A 20196-nucleotide genomic window follows, 5' to 3' on the forward strand; every position below is an offset into this window, starting at 1 on the left:
GACAGTCCTACCCTCCAGAGCAGGAGAAAGCAAGCCTTCCCCATCTTCCATGTGACATCCCTTGAGATATTTGAAGATGGCTCTCATAGCTCCCCCCCAGTCTCCTCTTTTCCATATGCAGATCCTTCAACTGTTCCTCATCAGGCCCGTTTCTAGACCCTTGGTCATCTTGGTGGCCCTCCTCTGTGTGGGAATGTTTTGGGATGCAGGAGAGGATATATTGTTTTAAGATATCCTATTCCAACTTGTGTGTTACAAGTCCCAGAAATTAGCAAGAGTTCTCATTCCCCTTTAAACACACACACACAGCAGAAAGCTTGCTCAGGTTCGTTAAAACCTCTGTAATAAATGTCCTGGTATTTCCCCATTAATCCCTCTCAAAAATAAGACATTACACAGTCTTCTATAAAAGTATAAAAGCGTTTACTCATGAAAAACCATCTGTTCACAATTGGGATCCCAGACGGCAGACCTAAACTTAGTAAAAGCTACATTTATTCAGGAGAGTGTTCCATAAGGGAAAAACAGTCCCTTTGTGAGAGCATCCTAGCAATCTCGCTTCTTTGAGAGCGTGGTACAAAAATAGAGGAAGATGGAGTCTGGTCCCTGTGGTTTTGTGTTTACCTGCCCAGTGAGACCACACACCATCCCAGCCCAGGAGAAACAGCAAGTTCCGACTGGCTGGCCTAGAGTTCCCCTTCTATGTCCACGCTAGCAATGTTGTGTTTGACTGCTCCTGTGTTTCACATCCCACGATCATGTGTACAATTTTTCGTAGACACACACTCTGCACAGCTTCCAGCTTGTCAATATCCTTCTTAAATTGTGGTGCCCAGAACTGGCCGCAGTGTTCCAGGTGTGCTCTGATATGGTAGCCATCTTAAAATCCCTGTAGATGGAGCAAGGAGCTTTCTCAGAAAGTGTTGGACTCTCCTTCCTTGGAGGGCTTTAAGCAGAGGTTGGCTGGCCTTCTGTCATGGATGCTTTAGTTGAGATTGCAGGGGGTTGGACTAGATTCCCCTTGGGGGTTCTTTCGAACTCCACAAATCTATGATCACCTCTCAGTCGGAAAAAGTTAAGACTGTAACTTGACAGACAGAAACGTTCCACCGTATCATAAAAGCTGGAGGGGGCCACGAGGGTCATCTAGTCCAACCCGCTGCAACGCAGGAATCTTTGCCCCATGGCTTGAACCCATGACTCTGAGGTTAAGCGTCTCGTGCTCTACTGACTGAGCTTATCCCTCTTTGTGGCATTTTATTCTTAGAAATAAGTAAAATTCTGACGCAGAAGTTGCTGTAGGCTGACCATATCTCTATTTTGTGACTTGAGTATGCCAGGATTGAACTGCCAAGGGCCCATCACATCTAGATCTGAATGAAAATAGAAAAATGTAGGATTATACATGGTGTGGAGAAAGCCGGCAGAAAAATGCCCCCCACCTATAACTGTAGAGTTTGTGGGCATCCACAACGAAACACCCAACAGTTGGGAGATTCAGGACAGAGTAAAGAACTGCACGGACTTTTATTTTCCATAATGGGCATGATTCTATGCTTCTCTGAATCCTGCTTCAGCTCTCCCATTTGGTAACAAGATTAGACCCTGCGCTATTCTGAATTGGGAGCTCTGTGAATGGCATTGTGCCCCAGATCCATACCTCTGCGAGATAAAACTTATTAACATGTAAATTGAGAATCCCGGAGGGAGAGACAGGCCAGACGAATGCATAAATATGCTCCCCGAGTGTGACAGACAACATTCGGCCACGGTAAATTAGATGTGGAATTAAATATACACATGCTCCAGTTGCCAGTGACTGCAATCTTGCCGGATCTCGGAACAATTCCTGCCGTTCCACAGGGTCCAAGCCCGCAATCTGTCCTTATGCCGATTTCTAGGAGATGTTTGGACAAAGTCCTTCACCAAAAGGTTCTTGCATGAATATAGCAATCTGGGGGTGCTAGGTTATTTTTGCAGATTGGAAAATCAGTTCAGCAGTGCAAATCTGAGGATGGGGCTGTTTTCAGAATGGAAGGAAGGAGGAATTGGATTCAAAGCAGCATTCAGCAAGGTTTCTGCCCAGGAAAGTGTGCAGAATATTTTTTCACATACATCTTTTTCGACCATTTTGTTGCCTCCTCTCCCCCCCCCCCCCTGGACATATGCCTGTTTTATACCCCTCAGTTAAGTGGCCATTCTCTGTACCCCTTGGCTTAAACCATTTTGATTTTGTAACGGGTAAGGATTTTCAGCTAACAGTCGGATGCAGTTTGAGCCCTCTGCCTCAGTGCCGTTCCTGCACTTACATAGTTCATAAATTAAATGCATTTTTAAAAATTAATTTGTTCCGTAAAATTTACACGCTGCTGGATTGTGTTTTCGTTTTTTTTTAAAAAAACTGTCAAAGCGCTTTACAGTAAGCAAAAACAATAAGATCTAGGAAAAGAATTACAACAGTATTTTAAAACATCCTGAAGTTGAAATACCAAAATACATTAGTTGGTAGAGTGTGAGACTCTTAATCTCAGGGTCGTGGGTTCGAGCCCCACCATAGCTGTCAACTTTTCCCTTTTTTAAAGGGAAATTCCCTTATTCCGAATAGGATTCCTCGCAAGAAAAGGGAAAAGTTGACAGCTATGAGCCCCACGTTGGACAAAAGATTCCTGCATTGCAGGGGGTTGGACTAGATGACCCTCATGGTCCCTTCCATACCTCTTCTATATCTATGCTTTCTAAGCATGTAAAGGTGTGAAAAAGAACCTCCTCTTGGCCCCCGCACCCAGCCATCTTCATGGAATGCTCCTGAATATTGCACAATAAAAAAATACATTTTTACCCCAGCAATTTGGCAAGCAGCGTTTTTTCTCCATTTGCCTTCACAACAACCCTGCGAGGTAGGTTGGGCCAAGTGCCGCTGACTGCTAATTCCTCTCCCTGCCCCCCCCCCAGAGCGCTGCGACGACTGGGGCGTGGACACCATGAAGCACAAGCCGGTCTACAATGGGGAGCCTGCCAAAATCAAGTGCCCTCTCTTTGAAGCCTTCCTGAAGTACAACTACAGCACTGCCCACTCCGCGGGCCTCACCCTGATCTGGTACTGGATTGGGCGAGGCCAGGACATCGAGGAGCCCATCAATTTCCGCCTCCCCGACAACCACATCACCAAGGAGAAGGACAACCCTCTGGTTCCGCCCTGCTCTGCTCAATGACACCGGGAACTACACCTGCATGCTCAGGTAAGGAAGCCGATGATGGAGAGGGAGCCATGCTTGAACCCGGTTTTAAGGTTGCAAGGACGAAGGTGTTTGGGTCATCTGATCCTCTTTCTTTCTCTCCCCGCCCCCCAATAACTTTTTTATTGATTTTCACATATTGAAACAATTAAAACTTATTTCCTATAACAAGAAGAAATATATCTCATTGCTAAAAACATATATTAAAACTTTCTTATCCTTTCTCACTTTGTTTCATGACTTCCTCTAATCCCTCCTTGCTGATTTCATTATAATACATCTTTAGCAGTCTTCCAACTCATTTTAAACATTCTTATTTCTAATCCTCTTAATTTACATTCTTTCGCTATCCTTATCTAACTTTACTATCTAATTTCTAGTTATTTCCAATTTTAAATGCACACCTAAGCCTCAGTTTCTTCCAGAAACTTTCCTCTTTCTTGCCCTTTGCCACGATTGTTTTGAAAATTGTTACAACCGCTTTGTGTTCTGCTTGGGAGGAACAAACAAATATTTATTGCTTTGTTTAGCTTGCACATTACTTTGTGTTTCAAAGAATCTCTACGCTGCTTACGTATCTCAACAAAGATATATAGATACAGATATAGAAGATATACACACACACATACTGCATCTGATAAAAAGTACAAATTTCACATTCAGTACAGCCGCCGCTGCGAATAATCATAACTATACATTTTTAGCAACTTAATTACAGTGATAAATCTCTGAAAACAACATGCATAAAATAAGCGGAAGCCAATTGCATGCAAGGGAAATGTACGTCAAGTAGAATGCCAGGATAAAATATAATTATAATATAGGTCTAAAAAGAAAATTGCCAAAAGAAAGAAAGCTCTCATGAGACAAATTGGGAATTGGGGAATCATTCTTTCAACCACCTTCTCTCTTTGCACCCACCACATCCCACGGGTTGGACTAGATGACCCTTTGGGTCCCTTCCAATGCTTTAAAAAAAAAAAAAAAAAGTTCTATCTCATTACTGCATTCTCTCAGTTCTCACTGAACACTAAAATGTTCCAGTTACAGGTAGGTAGCCGTGTTGGTCTGCCATAGTCAAAACAAAATAAAAAATAAAAAAATCCCTTCCAGTAGCACCTTAGAGACCAACTAAGTTTGTTGTGCATGCACACGAAAGCTCATACCAAGAACAAACTTAGTTGGTCTCTAAGGTGCTACTGGAAGGGATTTTTTTATTTTTTATTTCGTTTTGACTATGGCAGACCAACACGGCTACCTACCTGTAACTGGAACTGGGTATGTTTAGCATGGAGAAGAGAAGTCCAAGAGGAGATTTGATAGCCATCTTAAAATATCTAAAAGGCTGTCACATGGTAGATTATTTTTTTATTTTGTTTTGACTAAAATGTTCAACAGCCAACAGTCACATGCAAGAAAGATATGCGGGTGACCAGTGAGGGCTTTTGTATTTTGAGTGTGAACCTTCCCTCTTAACCTTGGGGTCAAAACCTTGAAATCTCCTTTTTTCCCTCTTTCCATCCAGAAACACCACCTATTGCAGCAAAGTCGCTTTCCCGCTAGAAGTCGTTGATAAAGACCCCGGTTCGTGCGTCAGCCAGGCCACCAGGCCAGAAGAAGTCCTCATGTACCTGGACTACACGAACAAGAACCTCACCTGCCCGGATGTGGAAGGGTTTTATCCAGCCGGGACCAAGCCAAAGGTCTGGTGGTATATGGTAAGCTCTGAAACCCAGGGCTGGAGGCTTTATTTTGCAGAGGGTTGTAATTGTATGCATTTGCAAGTTTCATAGAATCCTAGAGTTGGAAGAGACCACAAGGGCCATCCAGTCCAACCCCCTGCCAAGCAGGAAGTTTATGAACCTCTGGACAAGCGTATCGGCAAGGCAGCTACAGCAAAGGGTCTGGGCAGGGCCGTCTTAGGCAGATCGGCCGCCATGGCGCGGCAATCCCTCCGGCACCCCCGATGTGCCGCCTCTCCGCCTCTCGGGCCACCTCCCTCCCGCGCTGGCCGCTCCTCAGGAAGGGGGGTGGGCGAGCGGGGGATGAGGGGCGTGGCACTGGAGCGGCGCGGGACTCTGCGTACCCTTCCAGTGCTCCCCGCGCGGGATGGGAGGCGAGGGCGGCCAGCTCGCAGCCCGCCCAGGAGCGGCATGGGCAGCAGCGGCTGCACCGGCGGCTCACGAGCGCCCATCCACCCGTGGGGGCAGGGGCGGGTTGGGGGAGGGGGCGCACGGTATACCAGCGGGCTCGCAGGGGCACCCCAGGGGCCCTGGGTCTGGGAGAATGTGATGCTGACATCCAATACCCATTACAGGTAGGTAGCCTTGTTGGTCTGCCATAGTCAAAACAAAATAAAAAGAATCCTTACAGTAGCACCTTAGAGATCAACTAAGTTTGTTCATGGTAAGAGCTTTCAAGTGCATGCACACTTCTTCAGATACCTGATACCTGATACCTAATAATAATAATAATAATTTATTTGTACCCCGCCCATCTAGCTGAGTTTCCCCAGCCACTCTGGGGTGTAGTGCTCATCTTGCTTTCAGGCCTAGGGAGCCGCCGTTTGTTCACAGACAGCTTTCTGGGTCATGTGGCCAGCAGGACTAATAATAATAATAATAATAATAATAATAATTTATTTTTACCCCACTCTAGGCAGCTTCCAACAAATATTAAAATACATTAAAATATCACAGATTAAAAACTTCCCTAAACAGGGCTGCCTTCAGGTATTTTCTAAATGTCAGGTAGTTGTTTATCTCTTTGACCTCAGATGGGAGGGCGTTCCACAGGACAGGCGCCACTACCGAGAAGGCCCTCTTCCTGGTTCCCTGTAGGTTTGCTTCTTACAGGGAGGGAACCGCCAGAAGGCCCTTGGAGCTGAACCTCAGTGTCCGGGCAGAACGATGCGGGTGGAGACGCTCCTTCAGGTATACTGGACCGAGGCCATTTAAGGGCTTTAAAGGTCAGCACCAACACTTTGAATTGTGCTTGGAAACGTACTAAACTGCTTCTGGCGCAACGGAACACCTTGACAGAAACCAGAGTGCACCGAAATGCCATCTGCCTTCCCACCATAGCAGTACCCATTTATCTACTTGCACTGGTGTGCTTTCGAACTGCTAGGTTGGCAGGAGCTGGGACAGAGCAACAGGAGCTCACTCCGTCGTGAGGATTCGAACCACTGACCTTCTGATTGGCAAGCCCAAGAAGCTCAGTGGTTTATACCACAGCGCCACCCACGTCCCTACACAGCGACGTCTATGCTGACTTGGTCACGTCCACAGAATGGAAGATGGCAAGATCCTTCTCTATGAGACCCATTGGCAGACGAAACATGCCCACAAACATGGTTGGAAGCATCAACCTGCCAGGTGGGAATTCTCTTGCACACAATCACAGCGCATGGAGACAGACAGTCGGGTTTTGCCTCCACAGCAGTAACCAGAGGAGGAATGTCTATTGGGAGGAGCACATAGAGAAGAAACTTCATCTGCACCAGCATAAGTGAATGCCTTCCTTTGCCCCAGCTGCAACAAAACATGCCTCTCCCATATCAGTCTCTACAGCCACAGCAGACGCTGCAATCTTCCAACGGTTTAACTTCTTCACTGTCTCTCAAGACAGACAGATGCCGACTCACAATCACAGGCAATTGAAGCCGTGCTCAAGTTACTTGTGAAGTTGCCGGGCTGTTCACAGTACTGCTAAAAGCCCTGTTTCAGTTTTGCTCTTCATCAGTGGTTCCCAAACCATTATGGGCCGCTGCCCCCTTGGTTACATAAACTCATTCCCGGAGCCCCTGACCCTATAAGAATCACAGAATTCTTAAAGAGTTTGCAGGGACCACAAGAGTCATCTAGTTCAACTCCCTGCATTGCAGGAATCTTTTTGCCCAATGTGGGACTCGAACCCACAACCCTGAGACTGAGTCTCATGCTCTAAGGATTGAGCATTTTTCAGAATAGTGGTTTTCCCGACCCACTAAGGAAGACAGTAACCCAACAAAAAGCAGTAACAATTAATTGCACGTTTGTTCAAAATCCAGTTAAAACTATTTCATCTAATTGAGTGAACAGAATTAAGGGACTTGATCCTGTGATCTCAGGCGTTTACCAGTAATTGGATATCTTGTGACAACTCGGAATCATGCATACAAACATGTGTGACCCAAGGAAATTGATTTGAAAGTGACAAGAGCAGCAAAACTTCAAATGCAAAGCGAGGAATGTGGTTTGCTCCAGGCTCTAGCCTGGTCATTGCAAGTAAGCCATTTGTGCATTTGATTTGGAAGGGGCCACCCCCCCTTTGCGCCCCCCCCCCCAGCGCTTCTGCGAGGCAAGAAGCAGGCAATGTGCTTTTCTCCCCCTGCTACTTCATATCCAATTGTAGGGGCTCTCTAATGACCTTTGTGGATCACAAAATACATCCCGGGTTTTGCAACCCACTCTGGAGTTTGGGAAGGGTTCAAAACTGCACGCAATTTTTTGAATTATAACCACCTCATTTTAAGTCACTTTGACTTGAATACTATAGGAAGCAAAATTAAAAACAAATTGAGCTTAAGAGACTTGCCTTTTGGGGAGAGTGAAAAACTTTGTGCCTTAAATTTGTGGTTTTTCAGACTTCATTGTAACATTTTGTGCTAACTTCTGATCGTGCCTGCTCCCCATTTTCCTTATAATGACATCTGAATAATAAGCACTTGGGGGGGGGGGACACAATTCGTGATTTTTATGTTCCACATACACTTTTGTACCTGCAAGCTGAGAATTGTATTTGACACTATAAAGAATTTGTTTTTGTTTCAAAAAAAAAAAAAAAAACTGCACGCAATCCTGCAGTTCCCTTATCTATTCCAAAACGGCCCTTGCCTGTAGCTCATCAAGTAGCAGAAGTGGATTAAAGCATGAAAAAAGAGGAGTTTTTTTCCCCTTAAATGAGGATCATGTTTCAGAATTCCGCATGTGGAATTTTGTTAGATACAGTTTTGAATCCCGGCGAATTGACAGCTTTGCTCATCCTTCACTCTGTGGGTCAGCTTCCGAGGGGAGGCCATTCTTCCCCCGCCGCCTCCCTGAGACCAAATACTCTTCACACTCAGATGCCCTCTCTGTGGAAATGCAATTCATGGCTCCAGCAGCGGAGCTGGAAGACTCCTGTCCCTTTGATCAATACCCCTTTTCTTCTGGGCTAAGAGGAATCGGCTTCATTTGGCTGCAGGAGACGGTCCATTAAAATTCAGATCCCGACCGTCAATTAGCAAAATGAAACCGAACCCTCTCTGGAAATATATATATATTTTGCAGATGGTAGATTGCTCGTCCCCGCTAATAAAACTTCGTCAGAAATGGTATATTGCCACTGTCTCCCCTTGCCATGTGGAGGTGGACGTGGCCTGGAATGGGGCCACAGAGGAATAATCGCTGCAAAACTGTGGGTTGCCAACTTTCTGTGATTGGGAAGATGGTTCACCTGAGCCTTTCCCTTCCTCCTTTCTTGACCCCCTTCAAAGGAACCACAAAAAGAGTTATGGCACACAAAGGAAGTGACGCATGGCTCAGCTGCCAAACACAGAAGCCTCGGATATATTTTTTTACCGCACAGCAACTCTGTGTCTGCCTCCCTGCCGTCGTGCCATCTGAGAATATGTTGGGCACCTTGACAATTGAGGCTTTCTCTTCTCTAGCCTCTAACGCTAGAACTCCTGGACATTCAATGAAGCTGAAGCTCAGAAGACTCAGGGCGGATGAAAGAAAATGCTGTCGTTAAACTGTGGAACTCCTTCCTGCAGGACGCAGTGTTGATGACCAACATAAATGGCTTTGAAAGCAGATTTGACAAATTTGTGGATGAGTCTAAGGTTATTGAAGCCAACTGGTCCTGGTGGCTTTGCTCTGCCTCCACAGTTCTTCACAGTTCTCTGAATTTTGCAACCAGAAATACATTTTAAAATGTTTTTTTTGGGGGGGGGGAGTGTGTGTATGCAAAATTATATGGAAGTGCATGTATGCCAAAAGGCATTAAACCTTGGCTTATTACCCTTGCAAAAACTCCCCCAATACTTGGATTCTCTTTCAGTAGCAGCCCACAGATATGCCTTTATAAAGGCAAGATTCAACGTCTTCCCTTCCAATGTAATGGAAAATAGAATCTCTAATGGACAGATATCTCTTTTATGTGATTGTAACTGTGGATCACCTGAGTCGCTGCACCACATACTCCTTAGCTGTCCTCATTATTCCTCACTCAGGAGCAAGTTTCTTGCTCCATATTTAATGGGATGCATAGGTGATGCCAAAGAAACCAAACTGAGATGTCTATTGAACGACGAAGATCCATCTAGATCACGCACTGTTGCCAAATACTTAAACAGAGTCTTAGCTCTAAAGAAGAAAAAAGGGCACTGATATGATCAGGAGAACCCCGCTAATCCAGGAGCCAAAATGTGAAAATAGATAGTCGGACAGTCTGTGCTTTTATTTAGTAACGAGCAGAGGGTTTCAGCCTCTGGCGAAGGTTTTAAATATTATAGGTTGATTTGCAATTGTATTTTTATGTGTTGGGCCAATGGCCGTAAATAAAACTTACTTACTGCCAAAAGGCATTATGCTACTTGCCCAATTGCCTTCTTCAGAAGAGAACAGTCTGTAAATTTCAAATCTGCAGGTGAAACTCGAAAAATTAGAATATCGTGGAAAGGTTCATTTCTTTCAGTAATTCAACTTAAAAGGTGAAACTAATATATGAGATAGACTCATGTCATGCAAAGCGAGATATGTCAAGCCTTTATTTGTTATAATTGTGATGATTATGGCGTACAGCTGATGAGAACACCAAATGCACAATCTCAACTTTGGGGTTTTCATCAGCTGCACACCATAACCATCACAATTATAACAAGCAAAGGCTTGACATATCTCGCTTTGCATGTCATGAGTCTATCTCATATATTAAACTCCAGTAGCTAATGAAAACAATTGCTTACATAAATGGACTTTTCCACGATATTCTAATTTTTCGAGTTTCACCTGTACCTTCCACAATTTTCCCCCATCCTCAAATTGTATGTTGTGTCCTATCCCCGTTTCCTGCAGAACTGCAACCTCATGGATCATTTCCTTGAACGATACCCCAGCGGCATCAACCTGACCTTTGGCTTCGTCCGTGAGGCGTACCAGGCCGACTACACCTGTGTTGTGAGCTACAAGGAGAACGGCCGGGATTTCAACCTCACACGCACTTTGAGGGTCAAGGTGGTAGGTAAGGAGAATCGAGGGGCAAGGGGAGGCAGGGGAGGTGTTATTGATATGCCTCTGGTTTCTGGCTCATAAAGCCCTGGACATTTCCCCATATGAACCTGCCTGACATGATGAGAGGTGGCTCTTGGTGGTAGCTGCTCCCAGGCAACTTTGGAACTCCCTGCCTAGGGAAGTTAAGTTGGTTCCCTCCTTGCTGTCCTCCCTTCTGACAGGCCTTTGGGAAGGGACTCATTTTGTCATCTACCCATCCCATAGCTAAACCTAGATTGTAAATTCCTCGGGGCAGGGACCCCCCAGATCAAGGGAAGTCATAAAAAGGTAAAGGGACCCCTGACCATTAGGTCCAGTCGTGGACGACTCTGGGGTTGCAGCGCTCATCTCGCTTTATTGGCCAAGGGAGCTGGCATACAGCTTCCAGGACTAAGCTGCTTTTGGCGAAACCAGAGCAGCGCACGGAAATGCCGTTTACCTTCCCGCCAGAGCGGTACCTATTGATCTACTTGCACTTTGACGTGATCTACTTGCACTTTTGACGTACCACTCTGTTCTGCCTTGGTCAGACCACACCTAGAGTCCAGTGTCCAGTTCTGGGTGCCACAATGTAAGAAGGATGTTGACAAGCTGGAACGCGTGCAAATGGTTAAGGGTCTGGAAACCAAGCCTGATGAGGAATGGTTGAAGGAGCTGGGTATGTTTCACCTGGAGAAGAGGAGACACACAGGAGATATAGCTAAAGGACTGTCCCATGGAGGATGGAGCAAGCTTCTTTTCTCCTGCTCTTGAGGGGAGGCCTCGAACCCATGGCTTCAGGTTACAAGAAAGGACAGTCCAGCTAAACATCGGGAAGAACTTTCTGGTGGTAAGAGCTGGTTGGCAATGGAACAAACTCCCTTGGGAGGTTGTGGGCTCTCCTTCTTGGAGGTTTTTAAGCAGAGGTGGGATAGCCATGTGTCAGGGACTCTTTTGTTGTGATTCCTGCATTGCAGGGGGTTGGTCTAGATGACACTTGGGGTCCCTCTCAGCTCTACAATTCTATGATTCTAAAGCAACAGACCCAGTGATACCACTATCTATCAATAGCAAGAACAAATAAGTTGTGGTTGTCCTGAGATTTCTCGTAAGAGCCACGGGAGGTTCTTTCTGGGCACTGCAAAAATGGCTTTTGGAAAAACAACACAAAAGCAGAAAGCATCACTTAAAAAAAAAAAGTTTCCTAAGAAAAAAACCCACATTTTGAGCTGCCGGGGTGGGATTTGTGTCCTGGTGTCCTCTCTTGGAACCACCTTCTGCCTCCTCACCTGCCCCCTAAGATCAAGAGCACTTTCCTCTGCGCAGCTGCCTGTCTGTCACGAGGAGAGCGGCCTTGTCAAAACCATGTCATTACAAATGTCTCCTTCATCCAAGCCCTGAAGCTTGACAGGATGCTTAAAAACACCTGTAATTCGCAGAGGTTGCAATTTTTGGAGAGTGAGCTAGGCCAGGCTCGAAAACTGCCATGATAGTGGAAGAAAAGCATTATGGGCTATATCCGGTGCGGCACTAACTTGTTTCACCGCTGCAAGGATTCAAGCACTTTCCTCCTGCTTCCCAGATCTGTTCTGGAGGGTTCAGGGAACCCCCAGAAGAGATTTTGGGGGTGTAAATGGTGGGGAGAGGAGGGAAAGTTCCTATGCACAACCACAAATTCTTGTGCTGATGAGATAGTTGGGTACCAATTCATAGAATTGTAGAGTTGGAAGGAGCCCAAGGGACAGCGGTGGAGCTAGCCGCTCGGGCAGCCAGGGCAGTGCACATGGCGTGCACCCAGGGGGGCGATTGGCGTGGCGACTGGTGCCTATTGGGTGGGATTGGCATGGCGATCGGCATCTGGGGGGTGATCGGCGCAGTGGTCAGCGCCCAAGGGGGATTTTGACATCCCCCTCATGGATGCCACATGGGACGAACCGCCCCCACCACCCCTCTTCCTATGCCCCTGCCAAGGGACACCTAGTTCAACCCCCTGCAGTGCAGGAATCGCAGCTGAAGAATCCAACCTCTGCTCAACAACTTCCATGGAAGGAGAGTCCACCACCTTCCAATGGAGTGCGTTCCACTGTGGATCAGTTCTTGCCCTCAGAAACTTCATTCAGAGGTTGCAGGATGCTGGGAGAGACGTGAGCCTGCCTCAGGCACTTCTTAAAGGCACACGTGTTTTCTGAGTTGCTGCCTGCCAGAGTTATTCGTGGTGGGCTGATGCCTGAGTGTATCTCAGAGACAGCACTGAGGCTGGAGGGCCTAGCGATTGTTCCCCTGGGGCACAGAATCCAGCCTTTGCTCCGAGCTGCTTCTTCAAGGTCTGCAGAAACTCAAGAAGTACATTTTCATTTTTCCGCGAAGAAACCCATGCCAAACTTTCCCCTTCGTTCCATCCTGTTCTACGACTCAGGCCCCAGACACTTGAGAGGCTGCGTCCTTCCCTACGGACCCTCTTGGGTGCTGAGATCGATGGAAGGGTTCCTCTTGGTAGCTCCTCTGCCTGCAGAGATTTGGGGTGAAGGTGACCCCGAGGTGAGGGCTTTCTCTGTGGTGGCCCCAAAGCTGTGGGACTTCCTCTCCACAGAGGCTCCTTCATTGCATGGCTTCCAGAAGATTCTGAAGACCTGACTTCTGACATGGGAGGTGTATGTTTTCAGGACCCACTTTTTGCTTGGTTTATTTATTTTTAATATTGTGTTTTGGTGCCGTTTCAATTCCCTAGGGCAGGCATAGGCAACCTTCGGCTCTCCAGATGTTTTGGCCTACAACTCCCATGATCCCTAGCTAACAGGACCAGTGGTCAGGGATGATGGGAATTGTAGTCCGAAACATCTGGAGAGCCGAAGGTTGCTGACCCCTGCCCTAGGGTGAAGGGCAGGTAAATAATCGTGATCTTATTCTGTCGGCAGGGCCTCCAGACAAGGCAAAGGTTCCGACGATCATCTCTCCAAATAAGCAAGTCGGTTACGAACTCACCCCAGGTAAGGTCTGCAAACAGCTGGCCGTCCTCTCAGTTCGAAATCTGCCAATTGAAATGTGTGTCTCTCTTAAGACCATAAACTGGTTGCAGACTCGTGTGAGTCTCTTAAGACCATAAGCTGGTTGCAGACTCGTGTGAGTCTCTTAAGACCATAAGCTGGTTGCAGACTCGTGTGAGTGTCTTAAAATAATAAGCAATTCAATCTGGCTTGAGATATGTTCTATTATTCTTGGTAAGACCCCTTTGATCCCTCCTAAAAGAATAAAGACACAACAGTCTTATACATAAGTTTTTTTAAAAAGTAGTTTTACTCATGATCAGGCAGAGCACAGTGTGGTCCCTGAAGGCAGCCTTTAGGCTTAAAAAGTTACAAATATGTACAAATAGGTTTACCCCATATGGGAGACAACCCATGTGCTGCTGTCAGAGAGCCAGCAGTGCAGTCCAGGTGAAGCAGGAAGCAAAAAGAGAAGGGAAGTGGCAGCGTGACTGGCCCTTTTGTGTGGTCTGGAAGGGTCACGCCCACCTACCTGGCTACACGCAAACAGGAAATAATAATAATAATAATAATAATAATAATAATAATAATAATAATATGTTTTTATTTATACCCCGCCCTCCCCAGCCAGGGCCAGGCTCAGGGCAGCTAACACCAAATATAAATTACAATAAAACGATATAGAAAAAAGAAAAAAAGGAGTTACAGTTAATTAAAATACGGCTTAAAATACAGCCTCATTTTAGTAGTAGCCCATAAATCAGGACCATAAAGGGAGGAAACATCAGATACAGTGGTACCTCTGGTTGCGAACGGGATCTGTTCCGGAGCCCCATCCACAACCTGAAGTGCCGAATCTGCGCACGGATGCAGCCCAATCGCCTTCTCAATCCTGCCTGTGGACTGTCCAGGAATTAGCATGTTTTTACATGAGTAGAATGTGTGCTTTTATTTAAAATGCATCTCTGAGTTATTTGTGGGGCATAGGAATTTGTTCATTCCCCCCCCCCCAAAATGCGGCCCACCACATGGTCTGAGGGACAGTGGACCGGCCCCCTGCTGGAAAAGGTTGCTGACCCCTGATCTAGGGCAACCCAGGTCTGCCTCTACCCTGCGGCAGAAAAATCCGCCCAGATCTGCCCAGATCATTGGCCCAGTCCAGTCTGGGACCTGGGGTTTGTCCAGAAAGGATGCACAAAGTATATCTGAAGAAGTGTGCATGCGCACGAAAGCTCATACCAAGAACAAACTTAGTTGGTCTCTAAGGTGCTACTGGAAGGATTTTTTTATTTTTTATTTTGTTTTGACTATGGCAGACCAACACGGTACCTACCTGTAACCACAGCCCTAAGGGCTTCTATTGAATGCTCTTTCATATTATTGCATTGAACATGGTTGTTCTTAACCTTTTGCGTGCCAGGAGAAGCGCTCGAGATCCGTTGCGAGGTCCAGTTCACGTTCCTGAAGGACTCTCCGCAAGAGGTCTGGTGGATGGTGGACGGGAAGAGCCCAGAGGACGTCGCTGACCTGAAGTTCAACATCACACTGACGTGAGCGCAAAGGATTTCTCTGTTGTCTGAAACGGGGAGACGGTTTAGTCCAGGGCGAAGGGGGAGATGGAAATCCTTAGCAGGGGCTAGAGGGAGCACAATGGAGATGTCTGTACCACAGCATCCCGGCGGGTGCAGCAGGGGGGGGGGGCTAGGGCAAATATTCGTGACTTGTTATAAAAGAGGGGCTCAGCTGCATCTTAAAGACCTCACTCCTTTCAGTGCTTGTGTGTGTGTTGCTTTTTAATTGTTGTTGTTGTTATTATTATTATTATTATTATTATTACTACTACTACTACTACTACTAGAATTTATATACTGCCCTATACCTGCAGGTCTCAAGGCAGTTCACAGGATAAAATCAGAATATAAAACCATTATCAAAATAAAAGCAGCTATAACCCAATGACCCCCTTTCTGTTCCCATTTGAGAAAATCCTAAGAAATGGATTGCAGGGTGGGGTAAAAATCCCCAAGGATAAATATGAAGTTCCCGTAGACAGAGTCTGATCACAGGTCCATATGTCTGTTTGTTTCATTTATATCCCACCCTTTTCTTGGCCCCCACCCCACAATTCTTCTTCAAAATTCACACTACTCTGAATTTTGTGATGCAGTGCGCCAACCAGAAATAGATCTACAAATGTGTTTGTTAGGAGGGAAAGCATGTGTGTATAAAAATGTACAGGTAAGCGAATGCACCATGCCAATAATAATGCCAATAATGATGATGATGATGATGATGATGATGATGATGTTTAGAGCAATGTACACTAAAATGCGTCAAACTTTAGTGTGGTCTTTTTTAAAAAAAAGCAAAATAATTGCAAGCCAACGTGAAGATGTGAGGAACGGAATCTAAGATTGGAAAAAGAGGAATGAAAATAGATTCCTATACGTGCAGTGAAAAACCCACATGTGTGATCCTCACATCTGGCGAATCCCCATTTAGAGTTGCAGGTTAATTTTAGCCTGTGCCTTTTCCTGCTCTTGCTCATTTCAAAAGGCGGAGAGAAATTCTCAGGAAATCACAATTACGGCGGTTGCCAAGAACGCAACAAGCATGAGAACATAAGGAGAGTCCTGCTGGATCAGGCCCATGGCCCATCAAGTCCCGGTCTTGCTGTGTCTGAATAGACACCCCCAATGGGAACCCCCCCAGCAGGATTTGGGCCCCAGAGTTGTCTCCCCTCCTGCGTTTTCCGGAAACTGGGTTGCTGCTTGCGACTGTAAAGGCAGAGCAGAGCCATCTTGGCTTAATGTTGTTGTTGTTGTTGTTGTTGTTGAGTCGTTTAGTCATGTCCGCCTCTTCGTGACCCCCTGGACCAGAGCACGCCAGGCACTCCTCTCTTCCACTGCCTCTCACAGTTTGGCCAAACTCATGTTAGTAGCTTCGAGAACACTGTTCAACCATCTCGTCCTCTTCCGTCCCCTTCTCCTTGTGCCCTCCATCTTTCCCAACATCAGGGACTTTCCCAAGGAGTCTTCTCTTCTCATGAGGTGGCCAAAGTACCGGAGCCTCAACTTCAGGATCTGTCCTTCCAGTGAGCACTCAGGGCTGATTTCTTTAAGGATGGATAGGTTTGATCTTCTTGCAGTCCATGGGACTCTCAAGAGTCTCCTCCAGCACCATAATTCAAAAGCATCAATTCTTCAGCGATCAGTCTTCTTTATGGTCCAGCTCTCACTTCCGTACATTACTACTGGGAAAACCATAGCTTTAACTATACGGACCTTTGTTGGCAAGGTGATGTCTCTGCTTTTTAAGATGCTGTCTAGATTTGTCATTGCTTTTCTCCCGAGAAGCAGGCGTCTTTTAATTTCGCGACTGCTGTCACCATCTGCTGTGATCATGGAGCCCAAGAAAGTAAAATCTCTCACTGCCTCCATTTCTTCCCCTTCTATTTGCCAGGAGGTGATGGGACCAGTGGCCATGATCTTAGTTTTTTTGATGTTGAGCTTCAGACCATATTTTGCGCTCTCCTCTTTCACCCTCATTAAAAGGTTCTTTAATTCCTCCTCACTTTCTGCCATCAAGGTAGTATCATCAGCATATCTGAGGTTGTTGATATTTCTTCCGGCAATCTTAATTCCGGTTTGGGATTCATCCAGTCCGGCCTTTCGCATGATGAATTCTGTGAATCCTCTCATCCTCCATGAATTTGTCTAATCCTCTTTTAAAGCCATCCAAACTGGCAGCCACCATTCCTCCTGTGGGAGGGAGTTCCACAGATTAACCATGTACCACACGGAGAAGGGCTGGCATTTCTCTGGAAAGGGTTCTTGTGCCGGGTTCCATGCTTACAGCTTCCCACTGGGGCATCTTCTTGGCCCCCATGGGAACAGGATACTGGAGCAGATGGTCCCCCTTGTTGGAGAACGCCCTGGGGTTGCCTGCAAGCCCCCAGAACTCTGAGCGTCCTCCGGTAAGCGCAGCTCTGGAAAAGGCATCTCCCTTCTCTTCCGGTGCGCTTCTAGCAACATACGTCATAATGATATATGCACACTAAGCTTCTGGCAGAACATAGCAAGAAGTGTGAGACATCGTACAGCTAATCTACTATTTATTTACACACTATGTACAGACAAAAGCATATTGGTGTCCATTCTCTCCAGCTCCGAGAGAACAAACAGGCACAAGTGAAAGTGAAAGTACATTACAGTGGTACCTCTAGTTGCGGACTTAATCTATTTCAGGGCACCATTCGCACCCCGAAAAGTCCACAACTAGAGTGCCTCTTCTGAGCATGTGTGCGGCGCAATCGAGCGCTTCTGGGCATGCGCGCACAGCAAAACCCGGAATTAAACACTTCTGCGTTTTTGAAGAATGGCAGATGAAAATGATGGACTATATGGAGCTCGCTGAGATGACCAGGAGACTTCGTGACCGAAGGGACGACGCAGTGGAAGAAGAGTGGAAGAAATTTAAATTATATTTTAATGACCATTGTATGATAGAAAATTAGATATAATTTGGAAGAAAAGCTAGACTGAAGATTTAGAGTTTGGTTATGATGTGGAAATTGTGAAGGTATGAGTCGAGATATTGAATAAGTTTAATGATTTTTTATAGTAAAATAAGATATTTTAAGATGGTAAGGAATTACTAAAGATGATTCGCAAGGAACGCAGGAAGTGGAGACAGGAGGAAGTCAGGAGACAATGTTAAGGATAGATGTTAAGGGTAGTGTAAGTTTTTTGTTTTTATTGTAGTTCTGCTTTTTTGTTTATTATAGTTGTATTGTTTTGTATTAGTGTGTTTGTAATGTTTTTATAAAATTTAATAAATATATTATTTAAAAAAATAAACACTTCTGGGTTTGCTGGGTTCTTAACTTGAAGAAACACAACCTGAGGTATGACTCTACAAAGTACACACAGCGGAAGAGATAAGACTTCCTTCCGTTTCCCACACTCTTCTCAGACAGGCATGTGATTTGCACCAATTCACAAATGCAGCACCGGAGGAGTGAAATTGCTGACACCCCTTGGACCTCATCCGACAGGCTCTTCTGAGGTTCTTCCCTTGGCATCTGAGAGAGCTTCTGAGCTCAGACCTCTCTTCTTCTTCTTCCCCCCTCGGCCTTTCCCAGGGAGATCCCCTCCAGCCTTGGCGAGGTGACCATTGTGAAGACTCTGGTTGTGCCCAAGGTCACGGAGAGGGACCTGAAGCGAAACTACAGCTGCTATGCGCACAACCTGAAGGGGACTGTTCACCAGGAGGCCATGGTGAAGATGAAAGGTAAGGGCCTTCTTGGTGGCTTCTCCCAGATGTTGGCGCTCCCTCCCTAGAGGGAGGAATTCCCTTAGAGTCTAGGATACTTTTTACCAATGGTCTGTCCCCACCCCCGCCCCTTTTTGTATGTATTCTGTCACTTTGTTTTATGTAGGGACACGGGTGGCGCTGTGGGTTAAACCACAGAGCCTAGGGCTTGCCGATCAGAAGGTCAGCCGTTCGAATCCCCGCGACGGGGTGAGCTCCCGTTGCTCGGTCCCAGCTCCTGCCCACCTAGCAGTTCGAAAGCACGTCAAAGTGCAAGTAGATAAATAGGTACCGCTCCGGTGGGAAGGTAAACGGCGTTTCCGTGCGCTGCTCTGGTTCGCCAGAAGCGGCTTAGTCATGCTGGACACATGACCCGGAAACTGTACGCCCATTCCCTCGGTCAGTAACACGAGATGAGCGCCGCAACCCCAGAGTCGGACACGACTTGACCTAATGGTCAGGGGTCCCTTTACCTTTACCTTTGTTTTAAGTAAGCCTCCTTGAGTTGCAGTCTGGGGAAAGGGCTGGCTAGAAGTAAATCTAATGGTAATTAATAATGTTGGTGATGATAATCCACAGCGAATGCCCACCCCCCTTCTTCTTCCCTTGACCCTCACAGTCCCTGTGCCCAGGTACACGGTGGAGCTGGTCTGCGGCTTGGGGGCCACCATCGTCCTGGTGGTCCTCCTCACCCTTATCTACCACTTCTACTGGCTGGAAATGGTTCTCTTCTACCGGGCTCATTTTGGGACGGATGAAACCATCTTAGGTAAGGGGCGTTGCTGAAGGTCTGCAGCTGTTGTTGTTTTTTTAAATAATTTTTTCTTGCATTTTACAGTTTAACATCCGACACATTTATCATGTGAAAGAAAATAACAATAAGACAAAAATTCCCCCCACCCCATGACTTCCCTCAACTTCCCTTTTTTGGTTCTTTAACTATTTTCTACTTCTTGCTTAATTTTGTCTTATTGTCCATCTTTTATATTCTTATCATTTTTATACCAAATTTTCTTCAGATTACATCCTACATTTAATTAATTTCCATATTGTTGTTTCTTAACCTTTTGTTTTCTTAATTGTAAGTGTTTCACTCAAACCCTGCTAGCGAGTCCATTTCCTTACAGTATTTCTGTAAATACAGCATAGACAATTCCCAGTCTTTTTATAAGTCTATATTGTCTTTGTCTCTGAGTCTTCCGGTGAGTTTCGCCATTTCTGCGTATTCCATGAGTTTGACTTGACATTCTTCTTTCGTTGGTATCTTACTGTTTTTTTTTCCATTTTGGGGCTAGTAGCCGCTGTTGGAAACCCAGTCAGATGGGCAGGGTATAAATAATTTATTATTATTATTATTATTATTATTATTATTATTATTATTATTGTATC

General features: G+C 45.9%; 1 protein-coding gene across 1 annotated transcript in view; it reads left to right on the forward strand.

The window, feature by feature from the left end:
• IL1RAP (interleukin 1 receptor accessory protein) overlaps positions 1 to 20196 on the forward strand; it is an 86303-nt gene that overhangs the window by 35255 nt on the left and 30852 nt on the right. The window contains 8 exon segments of the mRNA XM_033150930.1: positions 2953 to 3179; positions 3181 to 3239; positions 4762 to 4954; positions 10337 to 10502; positions 13426 to 13497; positions 14915 to 15044; positions 18638 to 18786; positions 19427 to 19576. Coding sequence (XP_033006821.1) covers positions 2953 to 3179; positions 3181 to 3239; positions 4762 to 4954; positions 10337 to 10502; positions 13426 to 13497; positions 14915 to 15044; positions 18638 to 18786; positions 19427 to 19576 — 1146 coding nt within the window.

This window comes from Lacerta agilis, chromosome 5 (genome assembly GCF_009819535.1).
Source record: "Lacerta agilis isolate rLacAgi1 chromosome 5, rLacAgi1.pri, whole genome shotgun sequence".
NCBI lineage: Eukaryota > Metazoa > Chordata > Lepidosauria > Squamata > Lacertidae > Lacerta > Lacerta agilis.